This window comes from Ascidia mentula, chromosome 5 (assembly GCF_947561715.1).
Source record: "Ascidia mentula chromosome 5, kaAscMent1.1, whole genome shotgun sequence".
NCBI classification, from domain to species: Eukaryota; Metazoa; Chordata; class Ascidiacea; order Phlebobranchia; family Ascidiidae; genus Ascidia; species Ascidia mentula.
In genome coordinates, this window is record NC_138570.1 from 16,329,503 (window position 1) to 16,350,817 (window position 21,315).

General features: G+C 35.7%; 3 protein-coding genes across 6 annotated transcripts; 2 read left to right on the top strand and 1 right to left on the bottom strand.

Moving 5' to 3' along the window:
• The first annotated feature begins 1,024 nt into the window (after positions 1 to 1,024).
• LOC145901457 (armadillo-like helical domain-containing protein 3) lies at positions 1,025 to 6,538 on the top strand. Its single transcript, XM_082989150.1, has 19 exons — positions 1,025 to 1,171; positions 1,240 to 1,296; positions 1,366 to 1,512; positions 1,692 to 1,937; positions 2,494 to 2,661; positions 2,910 to 2,966; positions 3,019 to 3,126; positions 3,346 to 3,395; positions 3,821 to 3,896; positions 3,970 to 4,054; positions 4,350 to 4,445; positions 4,501 to 4,625; positions 4,688 to 4,818; positions 5,047 to 5,135; positions 5,202 to 5,290; positions 5,357 to 5,483; positions 5,627 to 5,778; positions 5,836 to 5,952; positions 6,397 to 6,538. The coding sequence occupies exons 1-19, from the start codon at positions 1,097 to 1,099 to the stop codon at positions 6,475 to 6,477; spliced, it is 2,076 nt and encodes a 691-aa protein (XP_082845276.1). The 5' UTR covers positions 1,025 to 1,096; the 3' UTR covers positions 6,478 to 6,538.
• Positions 6,539 to 6,964: 426 nt separating this feature from the next.
• LOC145901473 (cleavage stimulation factor subunit 1-like) lies at positions 6,965 to 10,124 on the bottom strand. Its single transcript, XM_082989169.1, has 8 exons — positions 9,941 to 10,124; positions 9,609 to 9,701; positions 9,415 to 9,549; positions 9,194 to 9,352; positions 8,910 to 9,036; positions 8,482 to 8,657; positions 8,122 to 8,322; positions 6,965 to 7,214 (listed from the first exon to the last, which is right to left on the bottom strand). The coding sequence occupies exons 1-8, from the start codon at positions 10,121 to 10,123 to the stop codon at positions 6,978 to 6,980; spliced, it is 1,311 nt and encodes a 436-aa protein (XP_082845295.1). The 5' UTR covers position 10,124; the 3' UTR covers positions 6,965 to 6,977.
• Positions 10,125 to 11,375: 1,251 nt separating this feature from the next.
• On the top strand, positions 11,376 to 20,607 carry LOC145901454 (serine/threonine-protein kinase PRP4 homolog). 4 transcript variants are annotated; one of them, XR_014402523.1, is made up of 17 exons: positions 11,376 to 12,130; positions 12,352 to 12,504; positions 12,574 to 12,717; positions 12,906 to 13,086; positions 13,231 to 13,354; positions 13,689 to 13,833; positions 14,080 to 14,187; positions 14,485 to 14,623; positions 15,034 to 15,223; positions 15,409 to 15,596; positions 16,025 to 16,209; positions 16,389 to 16,483; positions 17,316 to 17,420; positions 18,105 to 18,373; positions 18,737 to 18,811; positions 18,998 to 19,349; positions 19,405 to 20,607. XR_014402523.1 is itself a non-coding variant. In XM_082989146.1 (16 exons), the coding sequence occupies exons 1-15, from the start codon at positions 11,454 to 11,456 to the stop codon at positions 18,767 to 18,769; spliced, it is 2,736 nt and encodes a 911-aa protein (XP_082845272.1). In that variant the 5' UTR covers positions 11,376 to 11,453; the 3' UTR covers positions 18,770 to 18,811; positions 18,998 to 20,607. The 4 variants fall into 4 exon arrangements, 2 of the variants coding, with proteins under 2 accessions (XP_082845272.1, XP_082845273.1); XR_014402524.1 differs by having other exon boundaries at positions 18,998 to 19,332; XM_082989146.1 differs by having other exon boundaries at positions 18,998 to 20,607.
• The last annotated feature ends 708 nt before the right edge of the window (positions 20,608 to 21,315 follow it).

Sequence of the window (21,315 nt, forward strand, 5' to 3'; positions counted from 1 at the left end):
AAAAAAAAACTTTTCCAATAAAAAACACAGAAACTTCACAGAATGTTTGTTGACTTCACAGAATGTCACTTATTGCTTACGGATGCAAAGTTCATAGTGTGTGCATACTGAGAAATACACATTCTATACTTTTTCTAGAAACAAAAGGAAATGGATTACTACACTATATTAGTAGGAAAGAATATACACTCACATTTCGTTCTGTTTCTATCCGACTCTAAAGCTGATTAGTATTTATAAACCAATAGCTTACTACGCTATATTAGCAGGAAAGACACCTTTGCATTCAGGGGTATTATCGGACACTAACACCATGTATTAGAATCATAGTATTAGATGTCAAAACTTATAGTGCAAAAAAAGTGTTTATCTTAACCTTTTAAATTAACAAAAGCATTAATAAATAAAGAATACTCACAACGTAAAGTTATACAAATAATTTTTATTATAGGCTAATGCAAATCGTTAAAATTACACAAACGCAATCGCACGCTACAAAAAAGACCTTGGAAACGTGATTACTTATCCGCCGTTCATTCTGTGATATCCCCGCATGAGGCCTGCAAGGTACCAATAGTGTTATTTCGGCATTAAATGCTGGTTCTGTAAATGTTTTCAAATTAACCGAGATTTAAATAATGCTACCAAATTAATTTGACAGGTGTTTGTTTACTCTTTACCGAAACCGACGTGCCACATATTTGTACGATTTCTATGATCACAATTGCCGACCTAGCTGTGGGGTGGTTCTTTAGCATCTACCCTGAAATCTCTGCGTCAGATTTCAATTGCGTGGACTCACTTGCACTATAAAATACTAATTTGCTCTTGCACCATATGTTGTATTACTGGTATATAAATTGTCAATGATACAGCAGGCAATTGATGTAGGTGTTAGTTTGTGTTGCATTTATCAGTACAGACTCCGAACAAAAAATACATTCATTTACATATGAATACGCTGTAGCGATTTGCGACCATCAAGTCAAGTGTACGCTACACTACAGTCCAGCAGTCACAGCAGTCTGTACAATTGTTTTGTTTGCTGCTCCGGAAGATTTTGTGTTGGTAGGAGGAATTGTAAAAACTAGTGACAATGTTGCGAAGAGGGTCTGAGGGCAAAAAACCACTAAAGGAAAAAATTCTGCTGCTATATGATACTATATTCAAGGTTAGTTGCACAAATTGTTGTTACAATTATCTGTTACATAAAAATTTCGTATGTATTGTAATTTATAGGCAGAGGATTTGGCTTTGGAAAATCCAAACTTTTGGGATGAGTTTTTCCTGTTAAAGGTATATATTATTTTTTTTATTTGGTATGGCTGAGGAGAAGGAGCTTATATATAAAATATTTTACTTCAGGTAAATGCTGAATACCTTGAAAAAAAGTTTGAAGCATTATCAGCAAAGGAATTGTTGAACTTCAAAGAAGATTTAAATCGTTTTTTCAGCAAATGTTCAGAATACATAGTGTCAGATCACTTAATTCGGATGATAAATGCTTTGCAGGTATGAAAAATGTGTAAATGTTTATTTCATGTTACAATAAAATGTTACATAAATGGGTATATCTCATTAGTTTTACAACTACCAATTGAAAAGTTTGAACTATATGAACAGTCTGTCAATATAATCTACAAAAACGAAAAATGTTTTGTGGAAGCAAAATAAAATGCCTTTGTATGCAGACCATGTCATGTCTATTTCGAATTGTGCTCACCCATGATCTTGGTGACCATGGATTTGAAGCAATCGACTTGCTGATTGGCTTTAACTCTGCAGAAGTACAAATGCAACTTTTGCTCCGAGCTCTCACAGCAATCTTAACAAACAACCCACTTAATCCTGGCCAAGATGAAGATGATGATGATGACCATGTGTATCCTCCAGTACTAAAATCACTGGTTCTCCAACTCTTGCTTATCATAACCACAGTAAGTTACATAGCGATGTAAGATTGGAAAACTTAAGTGGAGATAATATCAATAATATAATGTGTGTGTGTATTTTGTCTGGCAGATTGCTGACAAAATTTAAAAAATGTGCATATATTTTAATGTCTAGATGTACCGAAAGTCCAACTAAAAAAATTAACCCGGCAGTGTATTTTAGGTAACACAATTGATAGTGTCAGTGTATTTGAAATTCTTAATGATCTTAAAAATCGTAACAGAGTAAATTTTGCATAGCAAGTCTTTTTAATGGTATGGAATATCTTTTTGAGAAAATTGCCAACCATTTACACGAATTTAGTGTAAAACTGCTCAGATTGGTACACACGCATGTGCAACGGTTTAACAAAGTTTAAAATGGAAATATTAAAAGTAGAATATAAAACATCCTAGTATAGCACCTTAGGAAACAGAGAAGTAAATGATAATGAATGAGCTTGTAATCAAGCAATTTTTTAGTTGAATTAAAGTGGAGATAGTTGCTACAACTTTAATTGAGATTTGTAGTATTTTTTTATATTCTGGATTTGTTTTGAAGGGCATTGACAACATCAGTCAAAATACATTCCTGGAATATATCATGATGGAGGGTGATGGCATGGAAAGTGCTTTGGTTGAAATGCTGGCCGATCCTGTCGTCCGAAGTCGTCATGGACAGGATGTTTTACTCCTACTTACATTACTCGTAAACTACAGAAAATATGAAGTAAGTTCCTCATACTTGTTTATTCTTTTATCCCTAAAAAAATATTACAAAAGTTGTTTATTCTTGTAACTTACACATCAAATCACCAAACAGTGTGATGGGCAACAAAGACCCATCTGTTTTTTTTTTCAACAAGGTATTCAAGAAAATACCCCTAACATTAATTTTTCTATTACAGGCGTTTTATTTTGTATCTTCAACCATTCTCTGTGTTTAAATTGCTTGTTACAATTTTGTTTATTTTACAGTCAGTGAATCCTTACATCATGAAGTTATCAGTTCTTGACAACGAGCTTGCCCTTAATGTAAGTAATAATATGATATTCTGTGTGCAAGTTTAACAACTATTTTATTCAGGGACTCGCATCTGTAATCTCATCATCACTGGCAAATTTCAATAAACAATTTATAGCAAAACAGGAAGAAACTAAAAGCAGTGGATTGTTTTCAACTATAACTAACATGGTGGGTTTTCATAATGGTCACCAGTTGTGTTGATAATCTCTGAACACTGTTTGTGGTAATCATGTTTTTAAGGTAAATAAATTATGTCTTCTTTGGGGTTTGGCAAATCACACAAAAAGTAAAGTGCAATGTGTGTGTTTAATTTCATGCCGCACATGAGTGTGTCCTGTATTGTTTGTAATCAGGTCAATCATTAATGCCTGGTCACATTGTTTGTAGGTGGGAAGTATGTTCATTGGTGATTCAGACGAACAGAAACAACTCATAAGGTAAACAAAGTAATCTGTTCATTCTTGGGAAAGATAAGTGACTATCAAAAAGACAGAAGCCTTATTTAAATTTTCAAAAACTTTTTGTGGATCATAGTCATGGTTGCCATGTTTATTTTACAAGTAGTGTCTTAGAAAATGCAAATTATGTTCATTTATAATAAGTGTGTTTATTTTGGGCTCGCATGCTTAGTTTTCACCTCCAAGGGTGCTTATTTTCTATAAAATACAAATTATTGGTTATATGACACAGTGCTATGCGTTTTCTGACCTTCAAAAAAAGGTCAACCATCCTGATGAAAACATAGTAATATCCTTTAAATTGTACTGACACAAATTGTACATCGAAAAGCAGTGCGCATTTTGTTAGTCCATGTTGAAAGTAACCTGACCGTAGTACAAAATTATTTCAAAATTCCTTTCAGGACAAATGAAGCAATATTACTCGCACTCTACGAAGCAGTACATCTTAATCGTAACTTTATTTCGGTTCTAACACATGTAAGTAAAGATGTGCAAATGTTTAACAGGGTCCGTCATGGTTATGCATGTTATAACAGTAAAGTTTTTGCAGTCTCATCCAGATGCCCTGATTGGAACCCCACCAACAACACCAAAAGCTGGTGATGGAGCTGGTAGAACATCTAGCACCCCAAATAGTAAGTATTCAACTCAAGAATTGGGTTTATGGATAGTTTATCATTCATTTTTTCCCATATCAATTGCTTCATGGAGTGAGAGGTTGAAAATGATTTGACAACTGAACTGTCCCATACATTTTTCTAGTCTTTAATAATGCATAGTATGTTATACTTAAACCAAGATCTAAATTGTTAATAACGTAAAATTCATGGTACAAAGAATGCTATGAAGTGTTTTTAGACTTGATTGTGATATGGTGTCATTACTATGAAAATAACAAAGGTATTGTGAATATATACATATTATTTTTAGCACCAACAACTGATGCTGCTCTGTCGATTGGATCAACCAGTAATGTGCTCTGTTCATTCATCCAATACACGTCTATTGTCATGCAAGACACCAAAGGTATTTGATGTTGTACAAAAAAAAAATTTGACTGTACACCCTGCTGTTTTTGCAGTGAAACAAAACATAGGTAGCGCAAAGTTGTGCTTTTTGATCCTTGTCTGTATCACTGAGGATCAGTTTGCCAATTCCTTTCTTCATGACGATAATATGGTGTTCAGAATCCACATACACAGGATGGTGAGTTTGCTTAAATTAATTCACATATTCATTAGAACGTAGCTATCTGCGTCTTCCTGCAGCCGATGCGCCATCGAAAAGTTCGGGCGATGGATGATGGCCGAAGCCGTCCCCTCGCTTGTTGGTTGTTCGATCTTGCAACCGAGTTTATTATCTCCCACATGATGAAGGAGTTTCCGTTCATGCAACATATGTGGGTGTCAATAGCAGTATATGTGGGTGTCGCCTTGGTGGAATAATTCAAAGATGTTTTTTTTTGCCAGAAAGTGCGTAGTTTATGTGTACTTAAATACCTTATAATTCTAAAAATTCATCATGATGATGAACACAGTTTCGTGTTTAAAACCTTTGCCATGACTAAGCTAGGCTGCAGACTTGTAACTTTATTCAGAATTATATCTACTTGTTTTTCAACAAACAGGCGATGTGTTTCCATTATTCATCGACTAATGTGCTATCAGAAAAAGTGCCACATTCGCCTGCAATATAACTGGAAGGAGTTATGGACTGGTATGGTTTTTGATGTCTAAGTTGTCTTTCCAATACTCAACCAGATATTTTATATCTATTTTACAGCACTCATTACTTTCATAAAGTTCATCTTAAGCAACGAAGCTAGTTTTATTTCCCAGTGGAAAAACGGGGTGTTTGTATTACTCACACAGGTAAATGCATTCTTGTTGGTTATATTGATATTTTATAAAACAAGCACATTCTTATATACTACTCAGGTTATCAACTTATTTAATATGTTTATCACATTTGGCGACACATTTTTGCCTTCCCCGACGAGCTACGATGAACTGTATTATGAAGTTGTACGAATGGCACAAGTTTTTGACAACCTTCACGCAGTGGGTAGGAGACATATTTGATCATAGATTCTTGCATTATCAGTACACATATTACATGATACTGTTTTGGTCAATAGGCATAAATGACCAACTAATAGTGATTGTATGTGAATTTATTATTAAAAGTTTTGTGTTTATTGTTTTCAGTGCTACGTTATGTTAATCATCCCGAGTACAAGGAATTTGCTTCAAGACTCAGCAATGCTACAGTGAATGTACGGGCAATCATCCATCACTTTCGTCCGAAAATTGACAAATGGTCAAAGGACAACAACTTAACCACTCTTACCGAAGAAGAAGTATGCAATGTATTATATTAGTACTTCCGCTCTTATTTTCAAAACTTGTAATTTCAGGTTTTGGAGGTTGTTCGTAATAATTATGACAGCCTTACTTTGAGACTTCAGGATAATCTTGATCACTACGAACGTTATTCAGAAAGACCAAAAGAGGCATCATACTTTAGCGACTTGGTGGGTTAATCAATGTTTTCATGAATCAAATTGTGTAGTGGGCCGTGTTAGTTGCTTGTCTGCTGCCTTGGGAACACATTGTGATGATTTTTCCAAAACAGTTCAATAACACAAGTTTTTGCAAGGCACTCTTTCAATTGGTGTAGCACACAGAAATGGTGGCAAAAAAGGCCGAAAGAATACGACATGCTATTCATATGCGATCAGACAGTCTGTGCCAGTCTCTGAGACATTGGTTAATGGGATTGGAATGGTCTATGTGGCACTGTTCAGCTGTTTCTTCAACAAGAAAAAAAATACTTGTGTGTTATGCTAATTGTCACACTAGATGGAGCAAGGGAGTACCTTGCAAAAGATCCTGTTATTAAAGTTTTTCTCAATAAATTTTTTGACACTAGAAAAAGCATTTTTGTAAAAAACCAACCCTAACTGTTCTGGTTTCAGGTGCGTTCTATTGTTCAAGGCTACAAGAAAGCGGTTGTGTTCGAGCAAATTGATTTGCAAAAATACTCCAGTTGTTTTTAAAGCTGATGGAAGATCATTTCCACGCACTGTGATCATAATGTTTTTGTGCAATTCATTTTAAATCATGAATGTTTGTTATGTTGCATGCATATTATACATCAAGAACACGCTCTTGAAGGGAATATTTAAGTATTTAAAGCAGGTAGCAACCACATTCAATGACTACACTGCCTGCAGGGTATTCAATTATTTCTGTTGTAGCAATGTTAAAAACTGCAAACCTAGTATGCGTACACTCTGCAGCAGCAGCTCATTTTATTTTCCTAAATGTTATGTTGCTGTATTCTACTGTTGCTGCTTACACCATAGCGATTAAACACTTTAGGATATCAAATAAAGTTCTTACGCATTCAAAGCATTGGTGTGGTGTGAAGTAAAAAATAGCAGCAAAAAAGTGGCAGTTGCAACAAATGAAATGATCTTCCAACTTTTAAGTCTTTGTAATAGTTCAGCACACTAAACCAAAGCACTCCCAGTATAATGATTGTTGGACATGGTACTCAGTCAGAGCCAGGCCGTTTGTACCAAAACCTTGCTCTGAAATCCTCACTGCAACTTATGAAGGCAGATACAGTCGGGGAGTGGGCAATGCGTCGTGCGGGACCTTGATGTCCCAGAGATAATAGTCTCTGTCTTTCACCAGTGCGAGCACACCAGCAGCACATGGACACCGTTTGCTCGTCAGGAAATAAAACATAGTCTTCTGTATGGTTAAAAACTGCTTGTGCTCGGTGGGCCTGAAATAAACCAGAAGGAAAATCAGACTTTGGTTAGATTACAAAAAAATACTGTATTTTATTACCTTCTTTACATTACAAGTTTGGAAAATAAATTTAACTTTTACATTCTTGATCACCGCCAACTGTTGTTACAAGGTAAAAATGACTGATGTGTGAGCATTTATACACCCTGTAGGTGAGAGTGGTCCCACTAAGATGTTATTAGGCACCCAACCACCCTTTACACCAGTGGTTCTTAACCTTTTTTCTATCACACCTCCCTTTAATAATGGTCTTGTGCCCTCCGCCCCCTAAACTAGGTTTCATACCAAAAGCAATTGTGTTTTTGTCGATCTACGTAAATAAGCTTTGTAACTAAACACTGCAACATGATAAAAACATAATATGTATCAATTTAGGCTTGCTTGCTGAGCAAAACTTTTTTAGTCAATCTTTCAGACAGCTCTTTTAAAGATGTTTTTAAAGAAGCTTGCTTATTTTAACTAAACAATTATGGGACCAATAAACGGTTTGTGAGGAAACACACGAATCATCATAAAAGCTAGTTTGTGACGCAATGGTTTTTTTGTGATGTAACAGCAACTTAACTACACAGGCGGATTTTTCATTTCAAGTACAAGATTTTTGTTCTGAAACTGCGAGAAAAATATGACAGACAGCATAGGACATTAAAGTCACGACAAAAAATGAAGTTTTGGTATAGAGCTTGTGCCCCCCATGAAAATTGGATGACGCCCCCCCCCCCCCCCGGTTTAGAACCACTGCTTTACACAGTCCAACAAAAGTGGATCAATAAAATAATTGGAATGAAATGCTGGCAAAGTTTACTCATTCACACTAAATGTATTCGGAGTATCGGTCAAAACCCGAAGTCTACACACCATACATATTTTGGGCAAATTACCTGCTTCCCACTGAGTTCTGCCCCAGTATAAACTTGCACTGCCTGTGTAGGTTTTGCCATGTCCCATAGCCTTGCCACACTATCCTTTCCACTTGTTAACAAGTATTTTCCATTCCGAGAAAAGACAGCAGAGCAAATGTCGTCACCATCATGAGCTCCCACTGTCGTTGATACGCATCTGTTACTGACTCCATCCCAAATCTTATAAAAAACAAGCATTTTGTTATGAACCTATTGTATATATATATTTTAGAAAAGGACATGCTAGTTAAATGCACGTCCAGTAATAAATAAATAAGGAATAGTGATCAGTTGGCAAAATCTTCGGAAGTTCAGATGAGAATTAAATCAGAATGTTACCTTGATTGCTCCATCTTTGCTCCCTGAAGCATATATGTTTCCAGTTGGACTGTAACACACACAGTTAACACCTCTCTTGTGTTGGTCACTAGGTTGGTTGCACACAAAGCATTGAAATGTTTCCAGGTCGTACAGACGAAGTACAGGATGGTAAGTTGCAGCAAGTACGAAATCCCCTGGACAAAGAAACCATATTATTATCATTTTATTTTGCAAGTCACTTATGATCAGTGATAATTAATTGCAGGAATTGTTTTTAAACATCAGACAAGTTTAATGTCTACAAACATCTAATTCTACCATGAAATATTTCCATGCGATATTTAACATATAAAACTGGACATACAATATCCCAACATGCATATAATGCTATGTGTTTGGCAATGTCCCAACAAATTCCTCGGTTTGCACACAAAATCTTTAATCACCTGTTGGGTGTATAGCTAAATCTCTGACAATATCGACTTCCTTGATGGTTTTGGAAGCTCGTTTTGCTGAACTCTTTGTGAAGTCAAATACTTTGATTGTGTAATCTCTTGCACCGGATATCACAATCTGCAATAAAATTGCCATGTTTCATTCAGTTTATGCAAATACCATGAACATAAAAGAATTATAAATCATTAAGAACACAGTAAATTTACAAAAACTATTCGAAGTGTTACCTATAGATAATAATAATATTTATTTTTTTATAACTGTACAAAGAAACCTGCTCTGTTGGGTGGAAATCAATGCATGTTATTTCATCCACATGATCATAAAGTGTTCGAATAACAGGATGGTCAGCCATCGATGCTTGGGGAGGTTGCTCCATCATTGCAGTTATATCCGCCGGCTGCAAACTCTTCGCAAGCATTCGCTCAACATCCTGTAATCAAACAACCCTGAGCATTTGTTTGTGTTTAAATTGTAAATGTGTGTAATTCTTACCAATATTTTGATGGAAGTGTCGACAGATCCAGTGGCAATGTACTGTCCATTTCGTGAAAAAGTAGCAGCACGGCATGGTGCTTTGTGTGCTGTTACATAGCATGTTTCATACTGACTGATTTCAGGCGAGATAATCTAAATGAGATGTTTTAGTTAGATGGTATTACAAAACAGTAATAAAAATTTTCATTTACCTGCACTTCACTTTCAAATTCAAGGTCGATTCCACTGCCTGGGGCAACATTGTCAACATAATTATAATTCTTTTCCTCTTTGTCACGTTCAACCTGTTGCAAAAGCAAAATAAATTGTATAAATCATTTTTGTTCAGGCAAGCAAGAAACCACAAGTGTGTTTTGTTAAATTCAATACATTTGTAGTTTTTCCCAATAAAATAAATAATATTTTAACTACTTAGACACTTAAACCCTAGAGCCTGTTTAGTATAGCAATTCAGTCATTGGTTGGCAGATGCAAGATATGCATTGACTAATGCACAGATGCGAAATGTATGCACTTCTTGTACCTGGTCCACACCTATGCTGTACGCCCTGAAAAGATTGTCTGAAGGAACACATGCAGCCTGTGGCTTCACTTGTGATGTCAAAGACTTTGCAACACCCATAAATCCATCATTTAACAGTTGACCTATTATTGAACGATACAACTTTTCACGCAACTTAACTTCATCAGCTTTGAATTCAGTCATCTTTGCTGAGAAAAAATCATAAAGAAATAAACTTATCGAAACCAAAAATAACCACTCATAGCACAAAAAATAGTTTTTAAAGCTGAAATAATTTTCCTCAAATTTAAAAGGCTTAAAAAAAGTTATTTCTTGGCTATAAGTTGAAACCAATACAGGAGAGGAAATCATAAATGTGCTGTAAATTAACGAAAATCTTTTCGTGAGTGATGTTTGGAGGACACAGGAAGACAATGAAGTGCTTTATCAGTCAGCACTAGTACCACCTATGCGACATGCATATGCGATTGTAGTAGCTTTCAAGCTTTGACAGAAATAATAATATACTAAATTCAATTCAAAAGCAAAGAAAGAAGTAGAACAGAAGAAAATTAGCTTGAGTTTTAGAAATATTTAATAAGGAATAATGTAAGGTCAAACGAAACCAAAGTTTTGCAAGCAACACTAATTAAGAAATGCACGTGGTACTAATGCAGCCTGCAAACCTCGCAATCAAAATATCAACAAGAAAGAAACGTCGTGAGCGTGACACCGGCGTGTGACGTCATCCAAAAACCGGAAAAAATTACAATGCAAACATTGCATTGAATAATGTTCCAAACTAACACCAGAATAAATAGGTGCATCAGTTTATAAAATAGTTAATACATAAAATAATAACTAAAAAAAAACAAGCAAAACAAATCCAGAGAGTTATAAAATATTTTTCATGAATTTTAATATCCAATGAATCCAAAGTTATGTATCCAATATCCAAAGTTGATTTGATAAGGCAAGTTTGATTTTTCTACATAATGTGCTGGACATTTTTAGTTTGCATTATTCAGCATAATTGTTCCATAACAAACAAAATTAGAGACAAGATTAAATAAATACATTTTAAATCATACAGCAAATTCGAAATTTGGAACTTTTGTCGTAGAAATACGGCCATCGAATAGGTGATTTCCTCTCGACGTTTCTCTTTCGTCGATTTCGCTCGAGGTTTGTTGTTTGTTGTCTTTGTCTGTAGATTTTTTGTGTGTTTCTGAAAGGCTGCGTTTTCAGTTTCTTCAAATAAAACTGAATGCAAAAATATTTTTTTGACTCATCTCAGGCAACGTAAGTGCGCGTTTGAGACATTCGTTATCGTCACATTGTGGTAATAATGTTTTTTTTTAGTTATAGCCTTTAGCCTATAGGCCTGTATAAAAATATAATGTGTGTGTTATTTAACACCCAAGATTCAATTATCATTTCTTACATTCCAAGATAATACTTATTTACCTCTTGGTTAATTTGGTCTTTATCATAGTTGCAATTGCAAACCTGTTGCTTAGTAAAGAAAGTAAAGATGGGGAAGAAGCACAAGCATGAGCAAAGTGCTGAATCGGACATTAGTGACTCTGATTCGATCGCTGATGAAATTGCCCCCAAAATAAAAAAATCCCACAAGAGCAAAAAAAAGCACAAGAAGCATTCAAAAAGTGAAAAGAAGTCTGCAAAGGTTTCTGACGGAGAAAATGAGGAAGCTGAACAAAAACGACACAAACACAACAAGCGCAAGAAGCAGAAAAAAGCGGAACGTCAAATCTCTGATGATGAAATAGATCATCCTTCACCGAAAAAGCGAAAGAAGCGAGAAGCTGATTCTGAAGTTGAAAATGAAACGGAGATTGTCGTGGGTCATGTGAAACAAACTGAAGAAACCGATGTTCAGATTGTCGATGATAATGATGACAAGGAGTCAAATATGCTGATGGATCTTGAAAGACAAAAAGCCCTCATTCAGGAGGCATTAAAAATGAGTGAAAACGGTGTCGAGGATGGTGAAGCTTCTGATGCAAATGGTACTCTGGAAAATGGTGTTGAGGAAGTTGATGAAGTGGAGGTTGCAGATAATGATGATGTCCAACAACCAAAGAAAAGTAGCAAGAAGAAAAAGAAAAAGGAGCGATCACGGAGCAAAGACAAGCAGAGATCCCAAAATAAAGATGAATCTCGTGAAAGAGATGACAAATCAAAATCACGGTATGCAATTTCTTCCATGTTCAATATGTATTGGGTTGTATGCCTCTATGTTTTGTGACAAGTTAATATACCAATGAAACCAACTACTAAGTGTTTGGTTGAGCAACTTTAATTTTTGTTAAGTTCTGAAATTTGCCTCTTTTTTTAACTTTACATTTTGGCCTAAATCTCATAGTCTGATGTTTCATTGTTGGTTTAACAATATGTTGGACCTTGGAAAGGTTGTCATCTGAGAATCAAAGAAAAAGTGACAAACATTCTGATGCATCGAAACCCCGACATTCATCAGATTTACGGCGTTCCGCTTCAGACAGGCACTCTGAAAATAAATCGAAAGCCATTCGTCAAAGTCATGAATCTCACAGCAGAACCAGGTTAGATTTTGTCTGGTTGGACTCTTTCATGTGCAGAATATTTTAAGTTGTCAAATATTATTGTTACAGAGATGGTGAAAGAGATCGGCGACGAAGAAGTTCTTCTAGAAACAGGAGGAGAAGTCGGTCAAAAGAGAGACATGAAAGCAGGTCTCATATCTCTCGTATACGTAGAGATTTACCGCGACAACTTGCTTCTCGTAGAAGTAGAAGGTAAAAGTCCATAAAATGTAAAACCAAAACTTGTTGAAAAGGCCTTTTAGTGCTGTGCTTATTGGATGGTAAAACTATAATTGTTTTGTATTGTAAGAATTCTTTTGTATAAATGGTATTAATATCTATGTGGTATTAATGTCTGTGTATTTAATATACTCATGTTTTTTTATTTTGTTACCATGCAGTCGGGAAAGAAGACGAAGCAGGTCCAGAGATCGCCACGGTCGTCGATATGACAGTTCACGGCATAGAGATGACAGAAGAGATGGGCGTAGACGCCGACATTCCAGCTACAATGAGGACAAATATAAAGGCAGCTTCTCTGAAGGAATGAAGGCCCATGAACAAAAACAAAGTGACAGTGAGGTAAATTCTTCAGTAAAACTTTAAATGCACAAGCTGAAGTTTTACACTAAACACAAGAGCTGCTGTTATCTGTCACAATATACATGTTCACACCATAGTATATAGTATTGTGGTTGGCCAATAAGTTTTTTGTTTTTTTGCAAGTCTGATGATATATCTGTTGAGATGAGCGATGAGGACGAAGAATCCGTCATAGAAAGAAGAAGAAAACAAAGAATGGAAATTGTCAACAAATACCAAGAACAAGAGAAGAAAGGGCTTATTCCAGGTTTCTAAGCCTTTAAACTGCTTTGTGTGCAAAGAGTGTTCACTTAGTACTGGTTGTAATGTTGTCATACCAATGTTCGGATAATTTTGTGATTCCTAGTGTTATTTTGTTTGTAGACTTTTTAATGTCATTCTAAAATGCCATGACAATGAATTGCATGTTGTTGGCTGATTTTGCAGTGTATATCTTGCTAGTCTGAACTATATATAAGATAGTATAGAAGTTGCATGGTATGGTTTGATTGCACAATTTACACAGTTGTTATTTGTTATTTATCTCTGTCAATATGGCTGCAATAAGTTGACCATAGTTAAATAACTCTTGTGTTGATTAGGGTTGAGTGCAGCTGCTGACGATCTTCAGGTGTTAGACAACGAAGACGACGCAGGAAATCTTGTCATAGCTGACGACATATTTGCTTCCAACGTAAACACAGATGCTTCAACACCTGCTAGTAGCGCTCCTACCAACAAAGAAGGGTGAGTTGGAATTGCGTGCGGACACTGTTGGCGATGTGGTTCATTTTACACTTAATTACAAATAAAAAAAACTCAAAATATTTATCGTAATCTCTAAACAGTCTTATGGACAGAAAAGACTCTGTGTCTGATTATTTATCTTGTTAAATGGTACAAATTATCACTAGTGAAAGAGTTGTAGCATTGTGAGTATCCATATAAAAATGCATATGTAGATTTTATTGTGATATGCAAATTTGTTGGCAGTTCTGTGACACCTGATATGGAAACCCTCCTTACTTCTGATGCTTTGAAAAATCTCACCAACGCTGACTTTGAGAGTGCAATTAAAGATAAGATTGAACAAATTAACAAGTAAGTCTTCCCATGTTATTCAAGACTGGAGTTGATTCACTCAGAGCCACCAATGTATAATTTCATTTCTTAAGTTCCAACAATAGCAATTATTGGCTTGAAACCTTTCATTTCACCATAGGACTTGTAGTTGGCAATTTTGACAGGAATTCTGAAAGTGTATAAAATGGCATATACTGCTTACAATGTGCAGTTAAATGTTGTCAAAGTTGTGTTGAATGCCTAAAATTCATACTTATTTTGCAAGTAAAATGTTTCACAAACAAAACAACGTAACCTTGACTTTGTTCCTGTCAGGACAATTCAAGATGAGAAAGAAAAGCAGAACAATGAGGAGAAAAAAGCAACAGGTGACATGTTTTCAGAAGAGTTTGCTGCCCAAGTTGCTTCCAAGGCAGTAACCCGTGCTGTTGACTCCCAAGATCCAAGTCTCCAGGTAGCTCTCAATACAAGACTCTGCAAAGTTCACTTCATTTTAGTAGCAATCCATTTTTGTTATGGTACCTTTAGGACTACAACTGTAAACCATTGTTAAACTAAAAATGTGTCTTAAAAAATAGCAAATTTCTCGTTGTGTCAATTCTGCATTCTGGCACCCTTTATTTACTGTTATTTACGGTACTGTTTATTGTATATATATATATTCTCACTTAAATATATACATTCGCACTCTAAATTTAAAAAAAACAAGGACATGATTGCTACCTCTTTGTTATCTAAATAATATTTCTCATTATCAAGCACAGCTACTTTAGCATATAGCACATCTACATCTCGGACCAGTTACATAGCATATTATTGTTGTAATATTCATGAATGTGGATGTAATAAGATGTTTTATAACAGGACAACTGGACCGATGCTGAAGGTTATTACAGGGTTGCCATTGGGGAGATACTCGACAAGCGATATCAAGTTTACGGTTACACTGGGCAAGGTGTATTTAGCAACGTAGTAAGGGCTCGAGATAATGCTAGAGGTGGGTCAGAAGTTGCCATCAAGATCATACGCCGCAATGACCTCATGCATAAAACAGGTAAGAATAATTTTAAAGAATAAAGGTTGCTGACTTAATTCCAGATTGTTAAACCATGTCTAGTTTTTTTTCTACTTAAATAAATTTACATCAAGTATTTTGCAGAACGCCAATGCTATATAAAGTGCACATGTATGGGTTTACCTGGACAAATGATTAAAACTGTTTTAAATTTTAACATATAGGTTTGAAAGAGTTGGACTACTTGAAAAAGTTGAATGATGTGGATAGAGATGATAAATACCATTGTTTGCGTTTGTATCGTCAGTTTAACCACAAAAGCCATTTGTGTTTGGTGTTTGAATCATTAAGTATGAACCTCCGGGAGTTGTTAAAGAAATACGGAGCTAACATTGGAATACATGTCAAAGCCGTAAGTAATTTTGATTCTTGGTTGTTTTGAGCTTTATTTTTCTTGCAAATTTGTTGACTAACATATAGTTGTTCGTCAACTCTTCTTTGTCTCACAACATATAATTGTTTGGTATTGACATCTTACGTCATTTTATGTTAGGTTTGTTTTAATCTTGTTGAACACTACTAAGTTTGTTCGCTCATGACATTTTAGATCAAATGTATCCAACAAGGCTTTACCAAGATGATGCTAAATCCATTCTTACCATGCTAGGCCTCATTGAATAGCAGGGAAAATGTCGATAAATAAAAAATAAAATTTTACATTTAATTCTTTGAAATTACAGTGTGCCTGGCAGCAACAGCAACACAGTAACGATGTCACCTGTGACACTTTCAACAGCTTTAAATGTAATATCTGTTCACATACTGTGTGTTTATGTACAGGTGCAATCATACACACAGCAACTTTTTATGTCTTTGAAACTGCTAAAAAGATGCAACCTTATTCATGCTGACATTAAACCAGACAATATTCTGGTGAATGAAAGCAAATCACAACTAAAACTTTGTGATTTTGGGTCGACATCGCACATTGCAGATCAAGAAATTACACCCTACCTTGTATCCAGGTAACAGAGTTTTTAATTTTTTTTTCTAATTATAACCATATTTATTTTTCTTGCATAAAGCATCCTAGCTAAACTCCAGTACATGAGTGGCTTTTATGAAAGACTTCATATATTGTATAACTATTAACAAACATGGCATGCACAGGAGATCTTTCGTTAATGTTATTTCATATAACCAGGTTCTACAGAGCACCTGAGATAATATTGGGAATGCAGTATGGACATGGCATTGACATGTGGTCAGTGGCATGCACCATATTTGAACTCTACACAGGTGAGAATGTTGCTGCATCAATAGTTTATTTTCTATTTTTGTTAACTGTCTGCAATGTCATGTAGGAGACAAACCAATAGAAAAAGCTGCAGACAGTAGTGCCCACTGTTTCAACCTATAAAGTCTCGACATCTGAGCCTATAGCACAGTTGTTTACCCATAGTATGCCCCACAGTCGTTTGTCTCTATTTTTTGGTACCTGGTTAGGTCAACATTGCCTGAAAAGTACCACAAAGTGAAAAATTCTGTGCTTGTCTGTTAAAAACCAGTTCAGTGCCAGCTGCACTGACCTGTCCTGATAGTTTGAAACATACTGCCTGCAGCTCAATGTTCATATTGTAGCTCTTTTTCTTCTAAAAGGGCTGTGACAGTCGTAAAGTAATGCAAGAACTAGGTACGTTTTGCACCGAAGCCACATATTTAATATGAATCGTACATTCAATGTGTTTATCTTAAATTTTTATGCAGTGTTTAAAAACAAAACATGCCATTAGAAAAATTGTCATTAGAACTGATCACAAGAATAAGAACACTCAAGTAGAGTTGTGTCGCTATGCAGTCGAATACTGATTAAAATTTGTGTTATCGTATTTGTATTTGATTTATCTGAATTTTATCAGTGTTAGTATATCCCCGGCAGCAAATCAATTAATATTCTTTGAATTTTTTTTTCACAACTTTTTCCCTGTTGGATTAGTCAAGCATCTTGCATGGTTAATTTTTTTTTTTTTAACTTTAAACTTCCGTTGCTCTTAAGTTCAGGTATGTGAAGTATGCATTTGTATGTTTGGAATAATTGGTTTTTCCTTTTGTAATTAACATATTGGTACAGGTCGAATTCTTTTTCCTGGAAAATCCAACAATCAGATGTTGAAGTTGATGATGGAAGTGAAAGGAAAAATACCTCATCGTGTTTTGAAGAAAGGAACCCTGAAAGGCAAGTGTTGTCACCGTAGGCGTCAAACATCTATATGCTGGGCGCAGGCAAAAATCTGACCAATGTTCATCATGCATTATTTACTGTAGAGAAATTCTTTAAACTTTAAACCATATAGTACAAATGCAAAACGGTGTTGTTGTGCAAGGGGGCCCTTTGGTTGATATTCAATGCAATATGATCCCACATAAGCATGCAGTCACTTGCAACAGTAGCTAAGCGTCCTAGGTAGAATTATGTTGCTCAAGTTCGTAAACTGCAGCATAGTCTCACACTAGTGCCAAGAAAGATATTTGGCATTTTATGAAGTGCAACCTATAGCTGCATATGTGGCCCTTTTTTTAATTGTTACAACTATGTAGCCAGCTGGGTGGTATTTTTGTCATGCCGCACAACGGGAAGATAAAAAAAGTTGAAATTTACAAGGTTTAATATCATCGTAAACAGTGAAGGGAATGTCATTGGTATTGGAAAAATAATACGTCCACTGAGACTTTTTAGCTTTAACCTGTGATGAGCTAAAAGTAGCCGACCCCTGCTTCAGGTAAATGTTGTAAAGGCAACACCAATAAATATAACAATTCACGACATAAATAGTTTTGCCATAAACATAGTTTGTAGTGTTTTGTTAAGTAACCTTTTACATTGAGTTAACATAATTATAAATATTTGTATGTGCTTTAGACCAACATTTCGACAGCAGCCTGAACTTTCTCTTCGCTGAAGTGGACAAAGTTACAGAACGGGAGAAGGTCACAGTCATCTCAACAATAAATCCAACGATGGATATTAAAAAGGAGATATTAGGCGGACAGTCGACGTCTAGAATGCCCGAGGATCAATTAAGAAAGATTAACCAATTGGTGGATTTGTTGGACAAATGCCTGAGCCTTGATCCCTCCAAACGCTTGTCAGTGAACCAAGCTCTAAGTCATCCATTTGTACTGGAAAAGGTAGCATAGTAAACTCGACAATTCGTTATGTACAGCTGACTGTGGACCAATTTATAAACAATGTTGCATTTTTCATCTTACTGATGATGAAAGTTAACTTTTTTGCAGCTTCACTTACTATCAGGTTGTTTCCTATAGGTTTGAAATTGTGAGTTTTGCGAAAACACTTTTTGTATAGCCAGCAATGTGTTTTTTTTCTCCAAAACAAGTGTGAGTTTCCATTTTCAAAACTGTAGATTCCACTTAAATGAATGCTTCTGTGCTTTGCACTTTGACTTGTGCATATTAATACAATTTCAACATGTTTTTCACTATGGTTTAGTAACATTTTAAAAATTGCCTTAACACATTTCAACCTTCTAGGTGGTTTCTCAGAAGTCTTGGAGCAATGATTAAGATTGCTGATGATTTGAGCTCTGTAAAGACCAACTTGCAATGGTATTCACACGATACAAGTTCTTAAAACGCTCAAACACAATAATTAGCAAAATCCTTTAGATTTCACTAAATAAATTTTTGATGCAGCTGCACAGTGTGACAAAACTATAATAACCACCAGTGCTTGATTCAAGGTCATGGATTCAAAGGTCGCAACTTTTAACAGTTTTTCATTCATTCTTTCAGGCACTGCCCTGTTGGGACAACAACAGGCAGCAACCATTGATACTTTTGTCGAACAGCCTCCCCTTGAGGTCATGTTAGACTGAAGGTAGTTGAACACAAACACAATCAAACTTCACTTACATAACAAAAAAATAAAAAATTCTGTTAAATTTTAAACATACATGTGTTTTTAACTGTACAAATTTTCTCCCTTATGTTAAAGAATTAGTTTTATATTTGTTATTTTTGTTTTTTTCTGCATCATGGAACACCATGCGAAACCATCTTCATGGCAAGCCTTGGATTCCGTTCATCTATATTTCAAGCACAGGAGAACGAAGTGTTCGCACAGCAATGCAAGCAATATATTATGGTTATTTACAAATCAGTAGGGATGCACCTTTGCTTAACTTTCATTGTTTTATCAGAAATATGCAGTTGTCAACTGAAAATCAAGATACACAATCTTTCTGAATAGGTAACCAGCTTTGCATGGTAGGTTTTCACCATCCAGTTTGATAATATGAAACAAAATTGTTCACAATTTTTGATACCAGGTTAGTCCTCTGTAGTTTATCAAAGCTATGAAAGGTACTGCTTTTAAAGGCAAGGAAGTCAGCCCAAATCTTGTCATAAGGGAGATTTTGTGTTAAAAATATTACCTTCCCTGTTCTGACATTAAATGATGGTTATTTACCTACAAAAAGAGGAAAAAAAAACTTAGTGCTGAATCTATTGGAATTTAACGAGAATACTTCTGCATCACACTGCCACTTTGTCTGATACTGCAATGCAGTAAATTTGTAGTTTTGCTTTTGTTTAGCACAGATATGTGTAAAAATAATAATGTGCATGTGTGTTTACTGCAAGTTTGGAACTTTTAAGGCAAAGATTACCAGTTTTTTTGTGTAATGGGGGAATGGTAGTTTGGGGTGATTATATAGTTTTAAGTTCTTCGGTGACCGAGTTAATTATACTAAAAAAATCGGGGTGTCCAATCTCCTGGCTACCCCTTCCAAGACTACAGCCTGCATAAGTTCTGTGTGCGTTGGCGAAAAGTGACGTCTTCGGACTGCTAACGCCGACAGTGGACTGTGAAAGCAAGAATGCTGGTAAGCTTGTACTTAGTAATGCCACCTAGGGTTCGGCCTTTCCATTTGTTTTGCTGCCTGAATCTCACCATTCAAATGCTGCTGTGCTGTGAAATCGACGCTCTCCACATGCTTTGGTGGGTCTGAGAAGCAAAAAGCATTTAAATACCTTTGTGAGTGACTCTGTGCAGAACCTACAGCGAACGATAAGTTATTGATTTCTTTACTGAATTCCGAGAAAAGGTTTCAAACTTCAACCGAAGATGACGTCATAAAAAAGGTGTATTTGACGCCCATATGTCTGTGGCCTAGGAAGAAGATGCTTCAATGTTTTTGACGACTTCGAATCCGTTGTTGTGCAGAAGTTGGTGCCACCTTTGCGCTTGTTATTTGGTGCGTTGCGACGGAATATAATTATGCCAATGCTATTTGATCAAATAGTTTGAACGGTGCGACCATGAAACAGTAATTTCGGTAAATAAAAGATAATTTCTTGGGCATGAGGTCTGAGTGTATTAAATGTTGTTCTGCTGCTGTAATTCCGACAATACACCGCATGCTTGAGCTGGTCCAGTCGTGCAAGGTAGTTTAAAACAGGATTTCTGGGTTTAATTGCAACGTAGGCCCTTTTAGATCCATGTCAAATTTCCGGTTGAATAAGCAGATACTGTTGCCAGGGCGATTTTCAGCGCGTTTAATGCATTTTTTGACCTTTTCAGTCAGTTATAGTCATTGGATGTTGTCAAAAAGCTAGTTTAAAAAGCATAAAAATGTTCAAAGGGATGTAGCTAAATTTTGAACTGCAGAAGTAGTCCAAAACCTTCATTTGTCATTTTATGTTAGGCTCTTGTTTACGCATTCATGTCAAAATTAGTTGCTCAAAGCACCAAAGGGAAAATTCTCCCCCTGGTCGGACTTTAGTTTAGTTAAAAAGACTGCAAAAAATGTAGGCTAAGTTGGTTTTGTGAAAAAAATTATCACCAAACAGTTCAATGTTGACCCCAACTTTTTTTCTATGCAATGGAGAAAAAAATTGTTACTGGGAAGTTGCTTTTGTCGACCCTGTTATCATTTCCGCCATCTTTAAGACATATTAAGATCCTCCTTGCTGTATTTTGTTCAATGCAGCTGCAATAATTTTTTAAATAGTACTAGTGGACATTCACGGTGATAGCCTCCAAAATTTGATTTTGGGGATTTAATACTGATATGGGGCCTTAATCGCCATATAGATTTAATCATTCGATT

Excerpts from the sequence above, each read along its gene's own strand:
- LOC145901457 (XM_082989150.1), top strand. The coding sequence starts at position 1,097 with ATGTTGCGAAGAGGGTCTGAGGGCAAAAAACCACTAAAGGAAAAAATT. Across the intron at positions 1,938-2,493 it reads TCTTGCTTATCATAACCACA|GGCATTGACAACATCAGTCA; the intron begins GTAAGTTACATA and ends TTTGTTTTGAAG. Across the intron at positions 5,953-6,396 it reads CATCATACTTTAGCGACTTG|GTGCGTTCTATTGTTCAAGG; the intron begins GTGGGTTAATCA and ends TTCTGGTTTCAG.
- LOC145901454 (XM_082989146.1), top strand. The coding sequence starts at position 11,454 with ATGGGGAAGAAGCACAAGCATGAGCAAAGTGCTGAATCGGACATTAGT. Across the intron at positions 15,224-15,408 it reads TGACCTCATGCATAAAACAG|GTTTGAAAGAGTTGGACTAC; the intron begins GTAAGAATAATT and ends TTTAACATATAG. Across the intron at positions 16,210-16,388 it reads ACACCCTACCTTGTATCCAG|GTTCTACAGAGCACCTGAGA; the intron begins GTAACAGAGTTT and ends TCATATAACCAG.
- LOC145901473 (XM_082989169.1), bottom strand. The coding sequence starts at position 10,123 with ATGACTGAATTCAAAGCTGATGAAGTTAAGTTGCGTGAAAAGTTGTAT. Across the intron at positions 8,658-8,909 it reads TTTAGCTATACACCCAACAG|GGGATTTCGTACTTGCTGCA; the intron begins GTGATTAAAGAT and ends TTCTTTGTCCAG. Across the intron at positions 7,215-8,121 it reads CAGAACTCAGTGGGAAGCAG|GCCCACCGAGCACAAGCAGT; the intron begins GTAATTTGCCCA and ends GGTTTATTTCAG.